Source organism: Nymphalis io, chromosome 18 (genome assembly GCF_905147045.1).
Source record: "Nymphalis io chromosome 18, ilAglIoxx1.1, whole genome shotgun sequence".
In the NCBI taxonomy this organism is placed as follows: domain Eukaryota; kingdom Metazoa; phylum Arthropoda; class Insecta; order Lepidoptera; family Nymphalidae; genus Nymphalis; species Nymphalis io.
In genome coordinates, this window is record NC_065905.1 from 9,939,525 (window position 1) to 9,964,898 (window position 25,374).

General features: G+C 35.9%; 1 protein-coding gene across 1 annotated transcript in view; it reads right to left on the minus strand.

The window, feature by feature from the left end:
- The window catches only part of LOC126775472 (ras-like protein family member 10B), a 33,330-nt gene extending 21,157 nt beyond the window's left edge, over positions 1 to 12,173 (minus strand). The window contains exon 1 of the mRNA XM_050497444.1: positions 12,070 to 12,173. Coding sequence (XP_050353401.1) covers positions 12,070 to 12,154 — 85 coding nt within the window. The 5' untranslated portion in view covers positions 12,155 to 12,173. The remainder of the gene's footprint in view (positions 1 to 12,069) is intronic.
- Between the last annotated feature and the right edge of the window lie 13,201 nt (positions 12,174 to 25,374).

The window sequence follows — 25,374 nt, forward strand, 5'->3', positions numbered from 1 at the left end:
TGCCTATTGAACATGACCTTGGTCTTGTCCAAGTTCATACCGAGACCGACACACCGGGAAGAATCGCCTAGGCTACGCAGCATTTCGATGAGTTGTTCCAGCGACTCTGCTATGATGACGATATCGTCGGCAAATAGAAGGTGTGAGATGTACTCGCCGTTTACATTGACTCCATACCTAGTCCAATCCAGCGTTTTGAAAACGTCTTCCAACGCGTTGGTGAACAGTTTCGGGGATATTACATCCCCCTGTCTCACCCCTCAGCGCAGTTGGATCGCCTTCCTCTTACAGTCCTGGATGTGGACAGTCATTGTAGCGGCGTTGTACAGACATCTCAGTACCTCGATATATCTCCAATCGATATGACATCTCTGCAATGAGTCGAGCACTGCCCAGGTTTCGATGGAGTCGAAGGCTTTCTCGTAGTCCACAAATGCCATACACAGCGGCTGATTGTACTCTTCGGTCTTCTGCACAATCTGCCGAATAGTATGGATGTGGTCCACGGTGCTGTAGCCTGATCGAAAGCCGGCTTGCTCTGGGGGCTGGAACTCGTCAAGTCGTCTGGCGAGACGGTTCGTGACGACTCTTGAGAACAGCTTATACACGTGACTCAGGAGGGAGATTGGTCTGTAGTTTTTCAAGAGGGTTTTATCACCTTTCTTGAAAAACAGTACCACCTCACTCCCGCTCCACGTTTCCATGGTCTTGCCATGTTGGATGACGGAATTAAAGAGGCTTGCTAGCTCTTTCAGGACCGGAGTCCCGCCTGCCTTAAGCAACTCTGTTGTGATTCCGTCATCTCCCGGAGCTTTGTTGTTTTTAAGCTGTTCTAGAGCCGCCCTAATCTCTCCTTGGTCAACGACCGGAAGCTCCTCGGAGTAATGGCGCATAAGAGGGGCGCGCTGGTCATCAATATTGATTCCCACGGGTTTATCCGATCTTGAAGAGAACAACTGCCCATAAAACCTCTCTACTTCTCCGACAATCTCAGGCCTAAAGGTAACGACCCCACCATTTTCAGTTTTAAGTTTTGTCAGACGCGGCCTCCCAAACTTGCGAGCGAACACTTTCGATCCCCGATTTTGCTCAATCGCAGCCTTGATGGCACGGGTATTGGAGCGTCGGAGATCGCGTCGCGTCAGCGTTTTTATTATTCGATTTAAGGCCTTATCTGACAAAAACGATGGTAGTTCTCGTCGTTTTCTCATGAGCTCGAGTGTCTCAGCAGAGAGTTTTGGTGCGTTGTCTCTTCTCTGTGGCGGAAAACACTTGCGGGATGTGTTTTGCAGTATTTTGACCAGCGTGTCGGTTCTCTCATCAATGCTGCTTATGGTTTCCAACGCGGTGAATTGATTTTGAAGTTCCATTTGGAACTTTTCGGAGCCTTGAGCAGCTTGGAGCATGGTAGGTCGGAGAGTAGACCTCATCATTCTCGATCTTTCGGCTGTTAAGTTGATATTTAGAGTGCCTCGAACCAAGCGGTGATCACTTCCGGTATTAAACCTGTTGATCACTGAAACATCTCTAAATATGTGCCTTTTATTCGAAAAGATTAAGTCTATCTCGTTCCTTGTCACGTTATCGGGGCTTCGCCAGGTCCACCTCCTCTGAGGCTTCTTTTGAAAGAAAGAATTCATCAAAAAAAGCCCCTGCGCTTCAACAAAGTTTTCCAGCATTTGCCCCCTGTGATTTCTGCAGCCCAAGCCGTAAGGTCCGACTTTCGATTCACCGCTATCTTGTACTCCCACTTTAGCACTAAAGTCTCCCATAACAACATTGTAGTGGGCCTTCGAGGTGTCGTTGAGGGCCTTTGCGATGTCCTCGTACATCGCTTCGACCACATCATCAGAGTATGTCGAAGTTGGCACATATACCTGTACGACCTTCAGGGAGTACCTGTCGGAAAGTTTTAGAACAAGGTACGCTACCCGGTTCGACACACTACTGATTTCCACAATGCTGCTAATGAGATCCTTTTTGACTAGAAAACCGACACCACCCTGGGAGAGGTTATCACCTTCGCGGAAGTAGAGTAAGTTACCGGACTCTAGAGTTATCGTGTCCTCCCCCTGTCTTCGGACTTCAGATAACCCCAATATATGCCAGTTTATATGACTTAACTCTACTTCTAATTCGGCGAGGTGATGGTCCAGCCTCATCGAGCGTCCATTATACGTTGCCATGTGCAGTCGTTTTATATGGTAGCCTGCCGTGAATTGGTGATTCTTAGCACCCCCTGCCCTGCCGATACCGCGACCGCTACCTTGGTCGGGCCTAGCGGGCTTGCCGGTAACTGGGAGCCTTTTTTGGGCGCATCTGCCATTAAGGGAGGGGTTTGCCCATACTCGCCGCGCTGGGCAGGCGTGTTGGCGAACGCAGTAGGGGGGGTAAGATGTTTATGGGAGGGGGGACGCTGCTGCCCATCCCCCCTTTTCCCCGTCCCTCAGTCGCCTCTTACGACACCCACGGGATGAGATTGGGGGAGTACTATTCTAAGCCGGTACTCCACGGCAAATTATGACATTATAATCTCATTATAACAACAAAGAACATACCACTTACCCAAATGCTTTAATTCACGTTGAAACTAAAATGGCTTATTATTTGAATTTTATGCACAAATTTGGGTATTTATAACATATAGTTGCTCACGACTGGACAATAATGATAATTTATTATAATTATTAATATATATTTTTTTAAAACGAGCTAGGCGTGTTTTTACAAAAGCATCGATTCTAGTCAGAGCGAGTTCAATCGTCTTTTTTCGTCTTCACTGATCAAATGTAATTTTTTTGTTTCGTTGTTATTTAAAATTGAATTCGTCAATCGATATATAACTTGCCTAAACTCCCAGGGCAGATTTTCTAAGCAACACAACAATAATAAATTCAAAATTAAAAAACATAATATCTAAAAGTGTTGGAATTTTGAAAAACCATTGAATCAATATGAAATAGCTAACGTTGAATCAATTTAAATTGTCAAACAATCAGCAGCAAATTCAAACGTTGGAAACGAGACGAAGTACTCTTAAGACACTAATTGAGCACATGAAAATTCAGTGATGCCTGGGTTTGAACCCACTGGGCCATCTCGGAAATGTATTTGATCGAATTACGTATGTTATTAAAGAATTACGGCCAAGGCAGCCAATTGCGCAGCGGCCAGGCTCAAAAACCTGCCAAATGTATCGAATCAATTGAACCATGAAAATTTAACACGACAAGGAAAACTTAACTTTCGTTATTACAATATATATTCTATATATCTTTGTAAGCTACATATCTTTGTAATTTGGAGCCAAGTTGGACCAATAGCAAGAACATGTTAGTCTTTAAAGATTACAGGTTCATACCCGGGCAACCACTGACTTTGTGTTTATACACATCTCGTGCTCGGTAATATTTATCGAGCAGAATTCTGTTGCTTTGGCGGGATGCGCTTCAATATTTTCTGTCTCAAGAACATTTATAGACTTTTTATTTTATAGTTTAGCACGTGTGTTTATTGTCTGTGAGACTGAGCTGAATATATCATATTGTCTTTTTTTAATTTCACAAGTACATATTTCAACCCTATAAAATGTAAGTAATAAACTTGTATGTAATTTGTCAACCGCCCTCTTCATCCAAGACACATACCTGGTTTTATCTTGCTTAAGTTTTTTAAAGCAGCTCTGGTTTAATAACTATGGGACCGTCTCTTTAGTTAAAATTTGCACTGCGTATATCATTTGCGTTGAATAAATCGAAATTGTAATTAAACTTGACTTTCGCTTAACTTCATCACGTGGTTTTTATTCGATAACTTGTTCTCATTAGTGATTATTAATTATATTTAAAAAAAAAAGTTTGTTTTACGCCCTTTTGTGGTTATAAACGTCCGCTCCCTTTTTTAACTTATTGTATATTAGAAATGTATCGTTTTTGATTAACTTATTAACCATTAGAGTCGTTTTATGCGCCACTTAGAAATTTGTGAAACCTCTTTCTAGGCTTTTGAATTACGCTTCGTTGACAATTCTATCATCCGTAAAAAAAAACAAATCGTTTCTTAAATATTGTAACAGAACATTAACCAATTCATGTCTAAAAGATTTTGCTTTTGTAAGTTTTGTTTGTTTTTAATTTTGAGCCTCACAAAAAATATTTTAACTGTCTGGCAAATGGGACACTTGATAGTAGATAACCACCATCGCCCATCACTGGCCTTTGCCTTTGAACTGGAACACAACGATATTACATATTGTTTGTCACTAGAATATGATTGTGAGAGGTACTACCACCAAGTATTAATAATTTGCATAATATAAAAAGGAAAGTTCGTAAATTCGAATCAAATTCAAATAGATGTCGATGAGTTTTCAAGAGCACAATTTCCATTTCACGTCCTCTACAAAGGAAAATATTGTAAGGAAATTTAAATAGATCGGAAAATTCCGAAACGTTTGCTATATATCTAACAATTGGTGTGCTTACAGCTAATAAGTATCCTGAGATTGAGCAAATGACTGTTCTCCATTTGAAGAGGAGTACATATTCAATGTACATATAAATACAACAACGAGCCGGTTGGCGTGGTTGATGGATACTTGCCTTTCACGCCGAAGGTTGTGGGTTCGATTCCCACCCAGGACAGATATTTGTGTGCATGAACATGTCTGTTTGTCCTGAGTCTGGGTGTAATTATCCATATAAGTATGTATTTACAAAAGAAAAATAGTATATGTAGTATATCAGTTGTCGGGTTACCATAGTACAAGCTCGGTACAACCTTAATTCGGGATCAGATGGTCGTGTGTAAAATGTCCCAGGATATTATTATTATTAAAGAAGTCAACAAATCGATTGAGAAGAAAAACTTTTACTTACTTATCGCCATTTTTTAATATATATTTTAGGGATTTTTTTTAATGTTGTAGGTAGGCGGGCAGGCAAATGGGCTACCTGATGTTAAGTGATCACCACCGCCCATAGACATAGGCGATATAAGAAGTATTAACTATTTCTTACATCGCCAATGCACCACCAATCTTAGGAACGAAGATGTTATGTCCCTTGTACCTGTAGTTACACTGGCTCACTCATCCTTCAAACCGGAACGCAACAATGCTAAGTATTGCTGTTTTGCGGTAGAAAATCTGATAAGTTGGGGGTACCTGCCCAAACGGGTTTGTACAAAGCCCTACCACATAGTGAAAAGTTTAAGCAATTATTTAAAATGCCAAGAGGTTAGACAACGTGAATTAGTTCATGATTGCGGTTTCAAGCCCGAGCAAGCACTGATTAATTTTCATGTGCTTATTTTCATGTTCATTGTGTTCATAATTTATCTCGTGCGTAGCGGTGAAGGAAAAAATCATGAAAAAACCTGTATGTGTCGGATAAACTTCAGTCACATGTTTATTCACTAATCCGTATTAGATAAACGTCGTGAAACAAGCTCCAAGCCTTCTCCGCAATTATACAGCCTATCTTATTGACAAAAAGATTAAATGATTGGATTGGAAGCTTACTAAAATATGATTTTTTTTAATATATTCTGCAGATGAAACTACTGGACTTCAGCTCAAATGCATGTATAAATAAAAGGTAAAATGTTTGGTAAAACCACACAAAATTTATAGTAACATTTTCAATCCCATAATATTTTTGTAGTAGTGAAAAATAGTTCACCACGGCCTAGGCTGTATACATAAACTTTGGCGGTATATGTACCGGTATAACGTTTATATAGTTATATTTAGTTGATCAACAACAAAATTAAATCAATGTTTACGAAATTTGTTATTCAAATGAAAACATTGCTTCGGGAAGAACCAACCTTGTGTAATCAATATTAAAGATTACTAGTAAATTAATTGGTGAGTGGACGGTGTACACAAAGTTTTATTCCACTACCATCATCATGTACATGATACAACTTATCTCATAATAATCAACATATATATATGTATAATAAACCAGTTTCCGTCCGTAGCTTCAACCACTTGTTAAGTGGAGGAAGACATTAGGTACTTTATAACTTTTCGGTTGTATTGTTAAGACGGGAAAGCCTAACAAACAAAATAAAATAAACTCACTTTCCCATTTATAATATTAGAATTCAACGAATCAAGCGATAATTCTTTACGAAAACGACATAAGTTGTATTGTTCAAGTTTACGGTGCAGGTACGCTTAGTACAGAAGTAGACGCACGTGGATTATAGTCATTTTAGGTCGGTCTTTAAAGGCCGATTACGCTTCACGTCGTGTCTCAATATTAATCCTTAGCGCAAAGAGCTTGCCCTTCACCCATAAAATATGTATTACCTAAGAAAAAACTACGTGAAATATTGTCATAATTTATCTCACAATAATCAACAGAAACAAACGCTCGCGTAAGTACTATATGACGCGTTAAAATTTTCAATAAAATAATCATGAAAACAGAAAAAGAAAAATTGACAGGCACAATTAAAATTAAAACCGCGTTTGTTATCGGAATAATATTTAAGCCACGTTTCATTTGTTTTTATCCGAGATCTCATGCCGTCGGTATATACGGTCTTTTTTGTTTATGTAGCGGTTTTGATGATTAATTTTTTTGCGTTGGGTTCGGCTTAGATCCAAGGTTGTTCCATCTCAATTTCATTTGTTCGGGACATTGTTAATATTTTATTTATATATATATATATGTTTCACAAAACAGATTATAACTAAAATATTATATATAATAATTGACAAGTATATATAATCCAAAACTAAACGAACACAAATTGGGAATTTATATTATATATTTTATTTAATAATATTGACAAAAAAGAAGTCAGTTCTCACATAATTAGTAAAAATTAAGTAATTAAAATATATATAAGTAACAAATAGAATACAAATTATCTATTATTAGTTTATATTTGAAGCGGCACTCTTTGATGTCGTTTGTTTTATGTTATCTCGTAATAACTCACAGCCCTTAATCCAAATTAACATTAGTACATTTCTCACATCAACAGTATTTCTTTTTTCATTCAGTTTCTCACTCGTGATGAAAACGACTTACAATGATACGCCATTCTGATGTCTGTCATTCCTAACATTTCCCAATCGTATTCAGCAACGATTTTCTACAAATATATATTAAAAATATATATGTTAAGTGAGAATACATATATACAATTTATTCCAATTTAATCGTATTATGTAAAATTTTGTACATCAGAAAGGACGCATGCTGTATTCACAACGAATAAAAAATGTATGTCATTTGGTGCTTACGCTTCGATTGCTTTACGCTACTGACAATGAAAATTACAATGAAAAAATCGCCAGCGTCTGGAAATAAACATATACACGTAAAGACGTAACACTAATTGTAATTCTTGTCTCTTAGAAGGGTACGCTTAAAAGCACTTAGGAAACTTCCTTGTGAGTAATTAGATTACAGCATTAGAGCGATAAGATGTTGAAAATTGCATTAAATCTTAAGGAATAAAACTTTAACATTTTGCTATTTACATTAAACTATGTTTCACCCGTGGCTTCGCCCTCCTGTTAGAGATTAAAGTTTAAAAAAGTAGCATATATAGGGGCATAAGGTTACATCATACAAAATTTCATCAAATATTTAATAAAATAAATATTATAGAGTATTAAAATACTTGTCAGCCTTTAGGCGATTACAAATTTGAAAGCGAATTTAATAATAAATGCAAGTATATTATATGAACTAGTGATCTATCTATTAGATATTATTTAGACGTGATAAAAAAGATGTAAAAAAGTACTCGTAAACCACCGTTAAGTGATAGAAATGAAATTTCTTAAAAAATAACACAACGCCTGCGCGGTAACTCTTATGTAGCGTCTCAGGCGTATAAAGGACATCAACGCACGCATGCGCCACACTATCTTATTCTACCGCTTTGTATCGTTAAGTATACGCCGTCACTTGCGTGGAGCAAAAGGGAATCGATAACTACCGTGGAATATATAGCTCTCTTTCTCTTTACTTTTAAGTCATATGTTTTTTCTCTCTCATGTAACGAAGTGTTCGTAAATGTGACGTATCTTTACAATTTTATTCTTATCATTACCATTTTAATATCGAAACAAATGTTAAATTTAATATTTAGAGAAACTTATGAAATCTGTTGCCAAATTATTCATCAATTATATATATTATAATAAACTAGCCATCACTAATATAATATAAATGATTATTAATGTTTGATTTTGAAATGTTTTTGATGTAAAACATCTAATAACGCGTCTCGGCGGTATGAACATTTCGTATAAAATGGCGTTAAACTTCATGACGCTCTCTCATACCGCCATTACATACCTCCTCTACGGCCCCACTTTCTGCTCCCTTGTGTTTACGTGGCGCGTATACTATTTATCCTTCGTTACTATAAGCTATTATAATAGCGAGAATTATATTATATTTATTGTTTTTTTTTTTTAATATTACCTATGTATTAATGAAATTACAATTACAATTTCTATGTCTCGTAACGGCCACATATGGGGTATATGTGGCTTCTAAGTTAGGCACAAGCTTGTGTAACAGAAATCTGAACAAATCATTGTAACTTAGTGCAGAACACACTTACACTGCAATACTTAAACAAATTGAGCCGCTACGTAATAATGTCATTCAATAGTTATATGAAAATTGATTTCCCAATGGCAACCCCGTAGGCTTGTCAGGTGTAATAATATGAAATAGAAGGACGTGATAATCAATTTGATTTTTTTTTTATTCATCAACCAAACTTATCTTTGGAGTATCTTTGAAGGATAAGATCAGAAATGAGATTATCCGGAAAAGAACCGGAGTCACCGACATAGCTTGCAAAATTAGCAGGCTGAAGTGGCAGTGGGCTGGTCACGTATGTCGTAGGACCGATGGCCGTTGGAGCAGACGAGTCCTAGAGTGGAGACCGCGAATCGGCAAGCGCAGCGTAGGGCGCCCTCCAGCCAGGTGGACCGACGACCTTAAGAAGGTGGCGGGCACCAACTGGATGCGGAAGGCGGAGGACAGGGAGCTTTGGCGCACCTTGGGAGAGGCCTATGTTCAGCAGTGGACAACGATTGGCTGTTGATTGATTGATTGATTGAACCAAACTTGCCTATTAATTAAATTAAATCTTATGGTATGTTCTATGTCCTCTTATTCTAAAAGCCAGGGCGGAGGCTTTTCACGTGTATGTCATAAGAAGCGTTGAGATCGTACTTATCAATACAGAATATATAAAATCAAACGATAAATTTATGCATTCAAGGACGACATATAATAAATCAGAACGATGTTTTACGACTTTCTTGCCGATTCTGAACCGTTTACATTCAATTTTTTTTAATCTGAGAGGCCCCCTTCTTATATAAAATATCATGTTATTTAAAAGTTAATGTAAAGTATTAACTTTTAAAAACAGGTCTACTTGAATAAAGAATATTTTGATTTTGCATTCGAGTCAATCTACATGATTCATTTAATGAAATGCTTCCATGGCTTTCAAATGTATATTATACGGACACTTACACAATAACAAAGAACCATCCTAATTAGTTCATCAAATAACTTCAATTCATTTAGGCTCAGTTTGGAAGCTATGAAATCACAGACAGAGCGATACACAGACATAAGCGACAAACTTATAAGAACCTTCGTTTCTTTTAGTAATATTATCAGTAGTGACTACGAATCGATAAGTTTTTTAGATATAGAATATTTGCCTCCGTTGCAAAGTACAGATAGAAGACGCTATTTATTTCCTGATTTGCGCAAGCTAGATGTTTCTTACTGAGTTATTTAAATTGCGAATTCGATCAAATTAATTAGATTAATAAGCGAAGGAAAGCACTTTCATTGATTAATTCAAAATTTGATCCCCCAATAATACTTCGGGAGCAAACAGCGTGCCTTATATATAGACTAGAAAATAAAAGCCGTTTAGATGATTATTTTTAACATTACCAGCGACGGCGTCTCGATGTTATTACAAGCGATTCAGCCGCGGCTTTGCCCGCGACATAATCAAGATTCCAGTTAAACAGCCAAAATATGTTAAATATGTCATATTTTTGCCGTGATAAACTTGAAAAACAACAATGCGTCATATATACAACATACAACCTTTCGTATTTATGATATGATTGATGAGTGTCATTCTTATTGTAGTATTTAAAGAAAAATGGATTTGCTAAATTATTATTTGATTTGCTAGGAGGTATTATCCTTATATACTATATCAGGAGTAGTATTTCCATTTGATAGGTCAACGATATCATTAGCATGTCTTACACGAGGGTAAAGCAGCAGCAAGTAATAGATAAAAATTACAACCCTTCTAATCTAATAAAACTATAAATGAGGTTAAAAATGAACAACTTAATGTAAATTTTAATAAAATCTATAATTTATGTAAGCAAAATATTAATGAAAACTCAAAACTAAAAGATTAGTTTATAACTAATGATAAAAATAAAAGATGTAATAAAAAGTTATAGAAAAAAAGTAACAAAACTTTCTAATTAAAATAAACTGTTATTAATAATAAAACTAAACAATTTAATGCAAACTTTATTAAACTCTACAACTAAGGAATGGGTAACTTTAAATGTAAAGAGTAATTATCAACAAATTAAAATATAAAAATAGAACAAAAATACAATCGAGTTAATAATTGCAACCTAAAGCCACAAATTATTCAATTTTATCAATCCATTAATGAAATTAATGAAAAAACTCAAAATAATCATACGAAACGACAACAAAACAACGACAACGCAACATGAACTAAACACGAATCCTAATATTCCGGAGCAGTGTGACCAGAAGGTTATTCCACGAAAAAAAGAATACGTGAAGGTTTTCTATCCTTTTTAAATTTAAACGTAACAATAAAGTCAAAAGTTTTTATCGTCGTCATGTAGTCAATCGTTGTCCACTGCTGGACATACGCCTTTCCTAATAAAGGTGCACCAAACTCCCGGTTCCTCGCTTTTTATACTCTTTAATAATATATTGAAAATTTGAGATTATTCAGTCAGTTTTTTACTACTCCTATTTCCAAATTTACTTATTCTTATTTTCGTATTACTAAAAATCGTTAAGAGTTAATACAGTAACAGCTTGTTAATGTCCCACTGCTGGGCTAATGCCTCCTCTCCCTTTTGAGGAGAAGGTTTTGGAGCTTATTCCACCACGCTGCTGCAATGCGGGTTGGTAGAATACACATGTGGCAGAATTTCAATGAAATTAGACACATGCAGGTTTCCTCACGATGTTTTCCTTCACCGTTAAGCACGAGATGAATTATAATCACAAATTAAGCACATGAAAATTCAGCGGTGCTTGCCCGGGCTTGAACCCACGATCATCGGTTAAGATTCACGCGTTCTAACCACTGGGCCATCTCGGCTTAAGAGTTAATACAATAAATCGAAATCAATTGACAAACAGAAAAGAAAAAGTAAATGAAATGTTTTGTCCTCGTCCATTTATATAGAAGACTTCAGACCCCTCAAATTTTACCCGTCGTAAGTATTTGTAAAGTTATTATTTTTTTTAATGAAATCTCATTAAAGATGTTAATTCGTGAAGAGAAAACTTTATACCCCTTTTAAAGATTATTGCGGGCACGGAGGAGTGTTCAATTTTTCATAGTTCATGTGTATGAGTGCTAAAAGCTTAAATTTATGTGTTATATGTATAATGTATCATATAAAATATATAAAATAAAATGAAACATTCATATTAAATTTTCATACGTAATACGTAAACCAAAACGTATTTTTTGACTTTTAAATTTTTATCCTTTTAAACCTTATTTTTTTATCATTCGTATTTTTCAAAAGAAATTTAAATGATTGCGTAGAAAAATATTTAAAGAGTCAACAGACACCCTCCAAAATTTTTTGAATTACTTAACCAAAAACGAAATATAATCCATTAGAATTGAAAACAATGTATCTTTTACTTCTATGATGTCGTCTCACTCTTACCGATGAAATAAGGTCCAATTTCGACCAATGTGCGGCTAGTGTTTATTAAAATGCCATACATTCCAACATACCCAGTATTTTGTTCTGTTTCGTACAGTTCCCGCGGACATTGTCATCATCCTTATCCTGTTTCGACGAACTATCCAATCTATTCATTTCAATTGATCACATAAATCTTCACTCCACACGTATTTATATATAAACATAATTCTAAATTAATATATATATATATTTATTTCACACGTAGTTATTTTTTATCCTTGATTATACAATTGAATTAAAATCTTATAACACACTGAAATCCACATTTATGTCATCAATATTTCTCCAAAAACACCGATATAATTTTATTCATAATAAACTTTTTATCTTTTGTTTTAATTAATGATTAAATTGTTTTTTTTTATATGTAATTTATTTACACTGAACAGCAAAACTAAGCCACACTAAAATTATTTTAAAAACTCGCTTCTATTTTCAAAATATTTCCATTTACCCTCGTAAATTTGGCGGCAAATTTCATCGTGAAAATAACGTCCGTCCTCCGAGAGAAGAGTTCACCTACTAACGTGCCTGTACTAAATTGGACATCTCACGGGATCAGGGAAGTTCGGGATAAATACGTCATTCTATATTCGCCTTTACTGCATACGTATTAAGACATAAATATAGATTGTCAAGATGTTGAGGTGAAAGCAATCTATCTTCCACTTATATTGGGAGAATGTATGTACATACAATACAAAAAATTTATACTGAGGGTGACGTATTTGTATGTACATAATATACATATTTTATTTATTATTGCGTATGTTGTCGTTTTCCTAGTAGTAGTCCAGCACTTTCCATAGAAATTGATAGGGTAAAAAGCTGATTGGTGAAGATGTTATGCCCTTTATTATACTGGCTCACTCACCTATCAAATCGAAATAACAATAAAAATTGTATTCGTTGTATGGCGATGGAATAATTGGTAAGTCGGTGATGCACAGATACCATTTAGTCAATTTGTAACTTAGAAAAGTTTAAGAATTTCTGTCCGAAAAAAGAAATATGTACAACAAATATACAGTCTGACTTTTAAACTAGATTATAGTCTGTATTATAGAAGTCAATGCTCTTAACAAACATAATAATATCTAACAGTTAACTACGACTAATTAAGGTTTTTTAAGAAAATTAATAATTGTTATTTTAATACTGATATATACGTAGTATTTTTAACTATGTGTATGCGTGAACGAGATGTATGTATATAATAGTTATTATATTTACATATATATACCATACGTTTCAATAATTATATACGAATATGTATAATATATTACATGGTTATACAGTGAGACATTTAGAGAGACTTTACTTTTTATTAAATCCACTATTCGCAAAAATAATGTTTGCGCATTAAAACTAATTTAACTTTCGAAGCCCGTTTGCAACATAGTTCAAAGGCAACATGTTTAAAACTGGTGGTTAATCTAATATAAATAGCGGTTACTAATGAAGTGGTTTGTATATTTCAGCTATTTTAGAAGTTAATTTTGAACTACATATTCGCTTATGGAAATATGAAATTTAATTTGGGCATGTAGTATTAGCATTGCAGATAATATATAGGACAGGATATTATTCAACAGGATATTAATCAAAATAATAATTTGTGATACGCCATTTTAATGCGTATATCATTTAAATGCTATAATTATTATTGTCGAAATAGCATATCACTTTATAGTGTGAACAGAATCTAATTTTACATTTTTAAAACGTACCACTTATGTATAGTCGATTCCAATAGAGCATTAAAGATAAATAAACGATGTTGACCTTGAATTGCGGGTTGGTAGAATACACATGTGGCAGAATTTCAATGAAATTAGACACATGCAGGTTTCCTCAGGATATTTTCCTTAACCGTCAAGCACGAGATGAATTATAATCACAAATTAAGCACATGAAAATTCAGTGGTGCTCGCCCGGGCTTGAACCCACGATCATCGATTAAGATACACTTGTTCTTACCACTGGGCCGTCTCAGCGCATCGGAGCAGCGTGGTGGAATAAGCTCCAAACCTTCTCCTCAAAAAAGGGAGAGGAGGCCTTAGCCCAGCAGTGGGACATTCACACGCTGTTACTGTTACTATTTACTGATCCTGAATTTAATTAAATTTGATAAAGATAACAAATAACTATGATATTCATTATGAATTCGTGGATAAGCGATAAAAAGCCGAGATGGCCTAGTGGTAAGAACGCGTGAATCTTAACCGATGATCGTGGGTTCAAACCCGGGCAAGCACCACTGAATTTTCATGTGCTTAATTTGTGTTTATAATTCATCTCGTGCTTAACGGTGAAGGAAAACATCGTGAGGAAACCTGCATGTGTCTAATTTCATTGAAATTCTGCCACATGTGTATTCTACCAACCTGCATTGGAGCAGCGTGGTGGAATAAGCTCCAAACCTTCTCCTCAAAAAGGGAGAGGAGGCCTTAGCCCAGCAATGGGACATTAACAGGCTGTTACTGTACTGTACTGTGTACTGGATAAGCGATTCGAATTTCGGTGTAGTTCTTGTTTGAACTTAAGCAGTAAAAATAAATAGTTAAATAGAAGATTGTTTATTATAAATGAAAATATATTATCAAGAACTGTTCGTAGTGCATAATATAGTCGATCTGTGTGAAAATCGCATGGAATATATATGTTTGTACTCCTAAATCTAAGGTTCGTTTATGTATACTTAGCCTGCCATTGGAATAAAGTATCCATGAGACGATGGGTGTTACAGTCAGCTATGCTTAGTCACTGCTGTGAGGAACAGCAGTCCTATTTTTAAGGATTCACGTAGTATCTCATTCGTGAAATATTGAAAACCGGCTACAGTGATACGCTTTCGTGATACATATATACTTTAAATGTTATAATTATGATCGTCAAAACCACATATTATAACTTTCTGACGTTTCACGATAATGTTCTATGGTGAGTTTCGATTTTGTTCTTACAGAATCAATCAATCAATCAATCAACAGCCAATCGTTGTCCACTGCTGAACATAGGCCTCTCCCAAGGTGCGCCAAAGCTCCCTGTCCTCCGCCTTCCGCATCCAGTTGGTGCCCGCCACCTTCTTAAGGTCGTCGGTCCACCTGGCTGGAGGGCGCCCTACGCTGCGCTTGCCGATTCGCGGTCTCCACTCTAGGACTCGTCTGCTCCAACGGCCATCGGTCCTACGACATACGTGACCAGCCCACTGCCACTTCAGCCTGCTAATTTTGCAAGCTATGTCGGTGACTCCGGTTCTTTTCCGGATAATCTCATTTCTGATCTTATCCTTCAAAGATACTCCGAGCATAGCTCGCTCCATAGCACGCTGAGCGACTTTGAATTTGTGGACTAGTCCCGCAGTTAGTGTCCACGTTTCGGCACCGTATGTCATGGCAGGTAAGACGCATTGGTTGAAGACTTTCGTCTTCAAACATTGCGGTATAGACGACTTGAGGACTTGACGAAGGTTGCCAAATGCTGCCCATCCCAAGCGAATTCTTCGATCGGCTTCCTTCTCGAAGTTGTTCCTACCGACTTGTATTATCTGTCCTAGGTAGGTATATTCACTAACAACTTCGAGAGGTTTCCCCTCGACGTATATCGGTCCCGGCACGACATGCCTATTGAACATGACCTTGGTCTTGTCCAAGTTCATACCGAGACCGACACACCGGGAAGACTCGCCTAGGCTACGCAACATTTCGGTGAGTTGTTCCAGCGACTCTGCTATGATGACGATATCGTCGGCAAATCGAAGGTGTGAGATGTACTCGCCGTTTACATTGACTCCATACCTAGTCCAATCCAGCGTTTTGAAAACGTCTTCCAACGCGTTGGTGAACAGTTTCGGGGATATTACATCCCCCTGTCTCACCCCTCTGCGCAGTTGGATCGCCTTCGTCTTACAGTCCTGGATGTGGACAGTCATTGTAGCGGCGTTGTACAGACATCTCAGTACCTCGATATATCTCCAATCGATATGACATCTCTGCAATGAGTCGAGCACTGCCCAGGTTTCGATGGAGTCGAAGGCTTTCTCGTAGTCCACAAATGCCATACACAGCGGCTGATTGTACTCTTCGGTCTTCTGCACAATCTGCCGAACAGTATGGATGTGGTCCACGGTGCTGTAGCCTGATCGAAAGCCGGCTTGCTCTGGGGGCTGGAACTCGTCAAGTCGTCTGGCGAGACGGTTCGTGACGACTCTTGAGAACAGCTTATACACGTGACTCAGGAGGGAGATTGGTCTGTAGTTTTTCAAGAGGGTTTTATCACCTTTCTTGAAAAACAGTACCACCTCACTCCCGCTCCACGTTTCCGGGGTCTTGCCATGTTGGATGACGGAATTAAAGAGGCTTGCTAGCTCTTTCAGGACCGGAGTCCCGCCTGCCTTAAGCAACTCTGTTGTGATTCCCTCATCTCCCGGAGCTTTGTTGTTTTTAAGCTGTTCTAGAGCCGCCCTAATCTCTCCTTGGTCAACGACCGGGAGCTCCTCGGAGTAATGGCGCATAAGAGGGGCGCGCTGGTCATCAATACTGATTCCCACGGGTTTATCCGATCTTGAAGAGAACAACTGCCCATAAAACCTCTCTACTTCTCCGATAATCTCAGGCCTAGAGGTAACGACCCCACCATTTTCAGTTTTAAGTTTTGTCAGACGCGGCCTCCCAAACTTGCGAGCGAACACTTTCGATCCCCGATTTTGCTCAATCGCAGCCTTGATGGCACGGGTATTGGAGCGTCGGAGATCGCGTCGCGTCAGCGTTTTTATTGTTCGGTTTAAGGCCTTATCTGACAAAAACGATGGTAGTTCTCGTCGTTTTCTCATGAGCTCGAGTGTCTCAGCAGAGAGTTTTGGTGCGTTGTCTCTTCTCTGTGGCGGAAAACACTTGCGGGATGTGTTTTGCAGTATTTTGACCAGCGTGTCGGTTCTCTCATCAATGCTGCTTATGGTTTCCAACGCGGTGAATTGATTTTGAAGTTCCATTTGGAACTTTTCGGAGCCTTGAGCAGCTTGGAGCATGGTAGGTCGGAGAGTAGACCTTATCATTCTCGATCTTTCGGCTTTTAAGTTGATATTTAGAGTGCCTCGAACCAAGCGGTGATCACTTCCGGTATTAAACCTGTTGATCACTGAAACATCTCTAAATATGTGCCTTTTATTCGAAATGATAAAGTCTATCTCGTTCCTTGTCACGTTATCGGGGATTCGCCAGGTCCACCTCCTCTGAGGCTTCTTTTGAAAGAAAGAATTCATCAAAAAAAGCCCCTGCGCTTCGAGAAAGTTTACCAGCATTTGCCCCCTGTGATTTCTGCAGCCCAAGCCGTAAGGTCCGACTTTCGATTCACCGCTATCTTGTACTCCCACTTTAGCATTAAAGTCTCCCATAACAACATTGTAGTGGGCCCTCGAGGTGTCGTTGAGGGCCTTTGCGATGTCCTCGTACATCGCTTCGACCACATCATCAGAGTATGTCGAAGTTGGCGCATATACCTGTACAACCTTCAGGGAGTACCTGTCGGAAAGTTTTAGGACAAGGTACGCTACCCGGTTCGACACACTACTGATTTCCACAATGCTGCTAATGAGATCCTTTTTGACTAGAAAACCGACACCACCCTGGGAGAGGTTATCACCTTCGCGGAAGTAGAGTAAGTTACCGGACTCTAGAGTTATCGTGTCCTCCCCCTGTCTTCGGACTTCAGATAACCCCAGTATATGCCAGTTTATATGACTTAACTCTACTTCTAATTCGGCGAGGTGATGGTCCAGCCTCATCGAGCGTCCATTATACGTTGCCATTTTCAGTCGCTTTATACGGTAGCCTGCCGTGAACCGGTGATTCTTAGCACCCCCTGCCCTGCCGATACCGCGACCGCTACCTTGGTCGGGCCTAGCGGGCTTGCCGGTAACTGGGGGCCTTTTTTTGGGCGCATCTGCCATTAAGGGAGGGGTTTGCCCATACTCGCCGCGCTGGGCAGGCGTGTTGGCAAGCGCAGTAGGGGGTAAGATGTTTATGGGAGGGGGGACGCTGCTGCCCATCCCCCCTTTTCCCCGTCCCTCAGTCGCCTCTTACGACACCCACGGGATGAGATTGGGGGAGTACTATTCTAAGCCGGTACTCCACGGCACTCTAAGCCGGTACTCCACGGCACTTACAGAATAGCTCTGCAAAAAACGTACAATTTATTTACTATATTAAAAATACTACACAATAAATTCATCACCCCACCTGCCATTTGCTTAAAAACTCCGTCAAACATAATCATCGAGCGGCGTGTGATGCCAGAAAAAGAAAAACATATATTCATACAAAATAACCATTATAGCGGTTTACTTGTTTTATTTATAACAATGTATTTTAAATAACAGCTTATTTTAGATTTTTTTTTTTGTATATGAAGAACATTTTACAGGAGAATAGTTGATCTTAATTGTATCTGCAAGTGCGTATATTATTTTACACCAAAGCCTCTATTTATATTTAAAGTAATTACATCAATTGCTGAATAAATATCGCTTCACAAAATATTCATCAAATAGAATTATATATTGTGTGTCAGAAATAAAGAAAAAATATTATATTATTACCGTCTTTGGAATAATTCTTTTATCTTTATCAACGTAGTTTCTTCTTTTTGTGATTATGAGCCCTTGAGAGGCCGTTGGGGATTAATATAAAAGGCTTTATGAGGAGCGAGATTACATCTCTGTTATTACGATTTATTTCTTTTTAAATCTGTCTTCCTTTTATCTATCTGTAAATATAAAAAAAGGATAATGCCACGTATTATTTGAAAAAAAAAACCTTTGACTGTTTGAATATAGATTGATGGTAAGATTGTGTGCAAGCCAATCTAGGAAGGAACCACCCACTCATCAGATATTCTATTGCCAAACTGCAATACTCAGTATTATTGTGTTTCGGTTTGAAGGGTGAGTGATTCAGTGTAACTACCAAAACTAAGGGACATAACATCAACAAACAAAAAACTATAAACATGATGTTGTTACATTTATTGTTATAAATAGTGACAACTTATTACGTTGTTGGTTCTTTAATTTAATTAAAATATTTTTATTGGAAAATTAACAATTTTCTACGGAATTATAAACAACAGTACCTCCAATTCTCCACATGAAATGTTAAAGCGAAAATATTGGCTCACAAAAAAATAGAGACTCGAGTTATGGAGTCAATAATAATAAAGTATATAAATGAAATAAAGGAATAGTGCGATTTGAACTGAACAATACAGAAAGATTGATCAATTATTATTCAGTGCTCGACGATGAAAATATCTCAAAAAAAATCTATATAAATATCGAAGCGTGGCATTCAATAACGTAGGGTCTAACCATATTATTTAGTCAACGACTTCGCTTAAATAAAAACGTAAATAAAAAACATAGATAATACTAATAGTAACGGTAGTAGGTAATAAAAATCTCCATCTAAATTAAAACTCTAATGAGCACTTAATTTTTCCATTATAAACATACATTAATGCGCTTTAAAAATTCATAACTTTTTACTTAAAAATAGCATGTTAAAATTCATCACGACTGAACGAGATAAAATTTCTCAGATAATATGCTGAGTAGCAAATATTATGAAAACATAAATACTTGTCTGTTGAATTTTTAATCCAGTGCTCAGTAGTGCATATATCAACTTTTCACGATTCCCTCTCCGCATTCATTCATAAGTAGAGAGTTTAAATTAAAAGTTTTCTAAATAAAAAATAATAATATCGCTGAAAGTGTACAAGTCTGCAAGCGAACTAATGTATTATTTCAATCAATCAGATACAACTGGAGTGAATCGAGACACAAGACCAACAACTTCACGTGTTCTCCGAGGCACGGGTTTTTAACTTCGAGCTACTACTGAATTTCTTTCCAGAAACAATTTATAAACCCAAACTGAATATTGAACCCAGGATATCAGGGTCTGCAATATTATAAGCTAGCCACTCAGTTCAGCAGTAATAGTAACGTAGATAAAAAAATGCGTTCAATTTATAATCGTTTTTATAAGATGACATCCCCTATGTTGGATTTTGGCGACAAGAGACCGTTTTTGAAATCGGAATTATCTGACATATTTTAGATTTAAATCACAAAAATCAATAGAAGCAAGGTGCACTGATGATACTTTTTTAGTGAAATAAAGCCTTATAATATCGATAAACTATGATAACATCTATAATATGTAAGACTACGAGAGTAATTGTAAAGTATTTGTATACATTCATTAAAGCTATTCATATTCAATTACTATTTCCCAAGTTACGTCAGTTCGTAATGACTTTGCTTGAGAAATTTATTAATAAAATATACGATGAAATCGGCAAATTTGGACGAAACAAAATTGCCGAGTTGCCTCGAGACACCTTCGGTCTTGGCACGGCCCCAATACGTCTCAAACTAACGAAGGACTCATAAACCAAAGTTATTAAATGTTTTTGGCAGGGGACAACGAAACTGAAGAGGATGAATAACACTGATTTAAGGGAAATAAGTTTTTTTAAGAAAGAAGCGGCTACTATATTTATATATTACAGATTTAATTTAATTACAGAACTATGAAACGAAGTACGGTTAATATAATCAAATTAGTTAGTATCTTGCATCCTATTGAATTTTCAATGAATGTTTAATTAGCCAACGCTTTTAATATAATAATTAATTATACTACACAGGTTAAAATGTATTTATCCTGACTGCTGACTGACAGCAATCAACGTCCAGTATAAACTATAATACCTAGAGACTTGTGAAGGATCCTTTTATTTTAATATTAATTTAATACGTAATAATCTAAATTAAGAAAAAAATTGGAACCAAATAGGTTCGAAAAGCTCAATTTTCATCTTCGCGTTTATTAAGTCCTCTTATCTCCAGGATAATTTATTGCCAAAACAAATAAACGACTCATAAAGTTACAGGTGTTCATATTAAAAAGGCATTTGTCAATTTCAAAGTTATTAATAATAATAATGTCCTCAGTATTTAATAATAATAATAATAATGTCCTCCAGATCGATTTCGGCCACGGCGACCAATTTCAAGAGAGATTAGTCAACTAAATATTATAGATAGATATTATAGTGCACAAGTAAATGTGCAAAAGTGCGTAAACACAGGTGCACTCTCTATTCCCTGACTCTCATAATCCGATGGGACGGCAATCCGACACGACCGGAAAGAGTTCAAGCGCAGGACCAACGGCTTTACATGCTTTCCGAGGCACGGGAGTGTACACACTTCCAACTTCCAGACTCCGGGCTGCTACTGAGAATTTTCTGACAGAAAAACCCAATAACGTTTATTTAACGGAATTGAACCCAGAACCTCCGCGTCTGCGGCCTTACATCAAGCCACTAGATCATTATAAGTCACTCAACTAATATTTAGGCTTTCAAGCAATAATTCGAATCGTAATTTTACAAATGATTCGGTACGTAGCTGATGTTAGTATGAGATAGATCGATCGATCGACATGCATTAATTGCTAATATTGGAGAGATTTATTATTACCACACATCTAAAAAATAATGTTTGAATGAATATATAAATTGTACACGTTTTACATATATAAATGGATATGTAATTAACAGCCTCATAACTAAAAAAATGTGTATGTCAATCATAAAAATTAATAAAAAGAAATAAAAACAAAGAGTTTCGTTTATAAATATATTTTTATTATTAATATAATTATATATAGCAACGAAGTATATTGTATACACGCTACGCACACAAAGGAGATAAGTGCGGCGGCAGAGAGGTGGCATGGCGTCGTAAGAGAGCGCCAAGCCGTTTGCTGTCACAGCTCACGAGATATTCTCATCTCGAAGGCATGCTAATAGATATTTTCCATAATATAATACATTTTTTTATGTAAGAGGAGGCAAACGAGCAGGAGGCTCACCCGATGGATAGTGATTACCAAAACCCGAGGATTTGCAGGTGCGTTGACGGCCTTAAAATTACGATTACAATGAGCCTAACCCTTAACACCAACGTTGATATAACCTTTAGCTACCGTAGACAAAAAAGCATATAATCAATATTTATACAGGTGTATTCTGAATATAATAAGCTCTTATGTTGAGAGGTTATCGAATCAAGTATCAAGACACCTCAGTCAAGGGCTTTCAAGACTTCAGTATTTTATCTTATGAATTTCTACAAGATAGCAGGCGAAGTTTATTAAATCATCATCAATTCATCCTACTCTAACTGATGGTTATTTATATTTGCTATCTCATTCGCACCGTCACTGAGGTATTTCTTATACATGATATTATCTTTACAAGATCTGCAGTGAAGTAACCTTTAACCTAACAATTTGAAAAGTTTTGAGGTCAGCGAATTTCTTACTAACCAACCTTTCAGATTTGCATGGGTAATGATAAAGAGGTTACATAGATTTCGATTCTGATATTATAATATATGATAATATTTTTAAATGCTGAATGGATAAAAAAAAAACATGCAAACATATAAAAAATAGCGATTAAAAAAATCTAAACTTGTGATGTTTACTTAACAAAAATATGGCTGCCTATTAAAAACTTTTTTTTCGTTAAAACAAGATAGAAGCTAAAACAAAATAAAGAAGTATTCTAAATCCTGTTCAATGCCATAATCAACTTAGATGTCAAAGAAGAACCGAACTTTCTATTGAGGATTGGTACCAAGACAAAGTATTTTGTTCAGCGACCAAAATATGTAGTCTGTTATTGTAGCGAAACCATCATTTGTTTAACTTCCTTTTCTATATAGTTGGGTTTGCTAGTTCGTTTAAAAATAGAACTAAAATCACTTATAAAATATTTTATCATTATTTTTATCACATTTCCTTTAATATTTTTGGCACTTGGTGTTAAAAATGAGAGTATTAATTATTTATGCCTAAAATAGATAGATCAATAAAATAATTATAGAGAAGGTAGTCAGTATTTTTCATTAGGCCCGATTTGATATATCATTTGTCAAATCTGACATTATATTAACATGTTATAGTGCACGTTTTTTTAAAAACGTCATTTGTGAGGAGACAAAGGTTCAACTCGCACAGCCAAGTTGAAAGATAAACACTTAGAATGTTTTATTTGATTAATTTATTGCATAATTTAAATTTAAAAATAATTTTATTATAACATTACCATTGTAGCTATTCTTCTTTCATTCGACTCCGAAATAATAATTATTCTGAGAGAAACTTCGCACGTAGTTTTACCTGTTACTAAAGATAGTGTGTGATAGTGATACTTATCAGACTGTTAGGCTAAGTAGTCTATTATTAAAAATTAACTTTATACATATTAAAAATATATAAGCTGTACACTAATAAATGAAAAGAAAAATTTAGTTAGATAAGAAGTACTACTAAAACAAAATACATAAAATATATCATTTGGAACGCGTTTCGGAGAAGGTATTAATATATATTGTTAATATATAAGTAGCTGTGCTTTGCAGTTTTACCCGCTTTAAATTTAGACTATTGACGTAACAAGCGTGAATTTAACATCGTTGTAATTAATAATTATTACTCTCAGCAAACCTTAATGTTGATGAAATAAACGGTGTATTCTCGAGAACTTTATTTTTAACACTAAAAATAAAGAGTACAATGCTATATAATCATGTCAAGGATCGCCGTATAACTTACAATGGACTTAATGTGATATACGATTTTAATTCCAAGCGCTTACAACATTAGGTTTGTTATAGCATGTACTGAGAGTACAACGTGAAAATTGACTTAACCGGAACAAAGAGCTTTAACTGCGCCTTTAAAAAGCGCTTTTAGATTTCCTTTTATATGAAATGGTTAAAATTTTGCGATGTTCTTTGAGTGCAGTCCATACTGCTTATATATATTTTGTCTTTATTTTATTGTGATAGTATTTTAAATTAAATTTTAACAATGACAACTTAAAACAACACCTTTACCGGCTTATTTCATTAATTTACCTACAATTTCTAGCTGTTTTTCGAACTAAATAAAGATTAATTAACCGTTTTTAAATTTAGGGTATGCAAATTTTAGACGTTTTTGGGAATTTTCGAACGAAATTTTACTTTTATTATCTACGGCTATTAAAAATATATGGTTTTCCGTTTCAATATATAGATTAAATTAAATTACAAAATCTTTAATAAATTAAATATATGCCAAATATCCAAGTCGTGTGTTTTTTACAACTGATTATACCACTGCTTTTTACAGTCACTTAAGTAAAATGGAAGACCTTATAAAAACGTTCTATTACTCAAAAGAATTCAACGATAAACACTGAAGGTTGACGAGCTGATCGGCAAAAAATATATATTAAATCGGGTATTCTCAAGAGAATTATAATAAAATGATGATAAGATTTTAATAAAGATAATATTTTATTATAAGATAACTCTATTGATACTATTATATATACTGGTTTTGTTGGATATATATACTTGTTTTGTTATTATTAGATATTAGACAAGTTGACAGACGACGTAATGGTATTAGCATAAATAGTGGCATCAACTATTATAATCTTTGCCAGCTCATTGAATACGTACAGGATAGCTACCAACGTTATCTTGAGTCTGCGATTATTAAGGATATATATTTATGTATATTCAGTTGTAAGGAATGGTTAATATTTCTTACATCGCTAATGTCTATGGCGTTGCTGACCACTTAACATCCATCCCATTTACCCACGTAATTATTGCATTAAAAAAAATGTTTGACAGAAAATAATTTTTCTTTGTATTACATGAAATACTTGAAAACCTTAAAGACAATAGTTATTTTCATGTTTCTTTGTCGTCAAAGCAATCCTCTTAACACTTAACAACATTGGAGTCTCACGATAAAACACGAACAAAATGTACTAGTTCGAAACGAGTTATAAAAAAGGAGGCACATGTTTCAGCAGAAATTACCTGCCATCAGCAGGAAAACATTTTTACTGGCAACGATAAAAAATCTCGCAACAACGACAAAGCAAATGAAAATGGATTAACCCAACAAAACCCGTCAGGATAAAAGAGCGCCATTCAATCAATCTATTTTTTTCGGGCAATCCTTTTTTCACGCTGAAAGCAAACTGAAAACGTTTTCGACGTATTGTTGTGAGATCATTTCATCTTATAATAAATAGAATATAATGAAAAACTAAGGTATATATTTTAAATCGAACTGATATGTTTATATAAGTCAGTTTTGATGGGTGGATGAACTATATCTCAAATGGCTAGAGAGCTGGTGAACAAATTTCTTTATGATTTGCTCATGTGGAATTGTCAACGCTTTAAATTT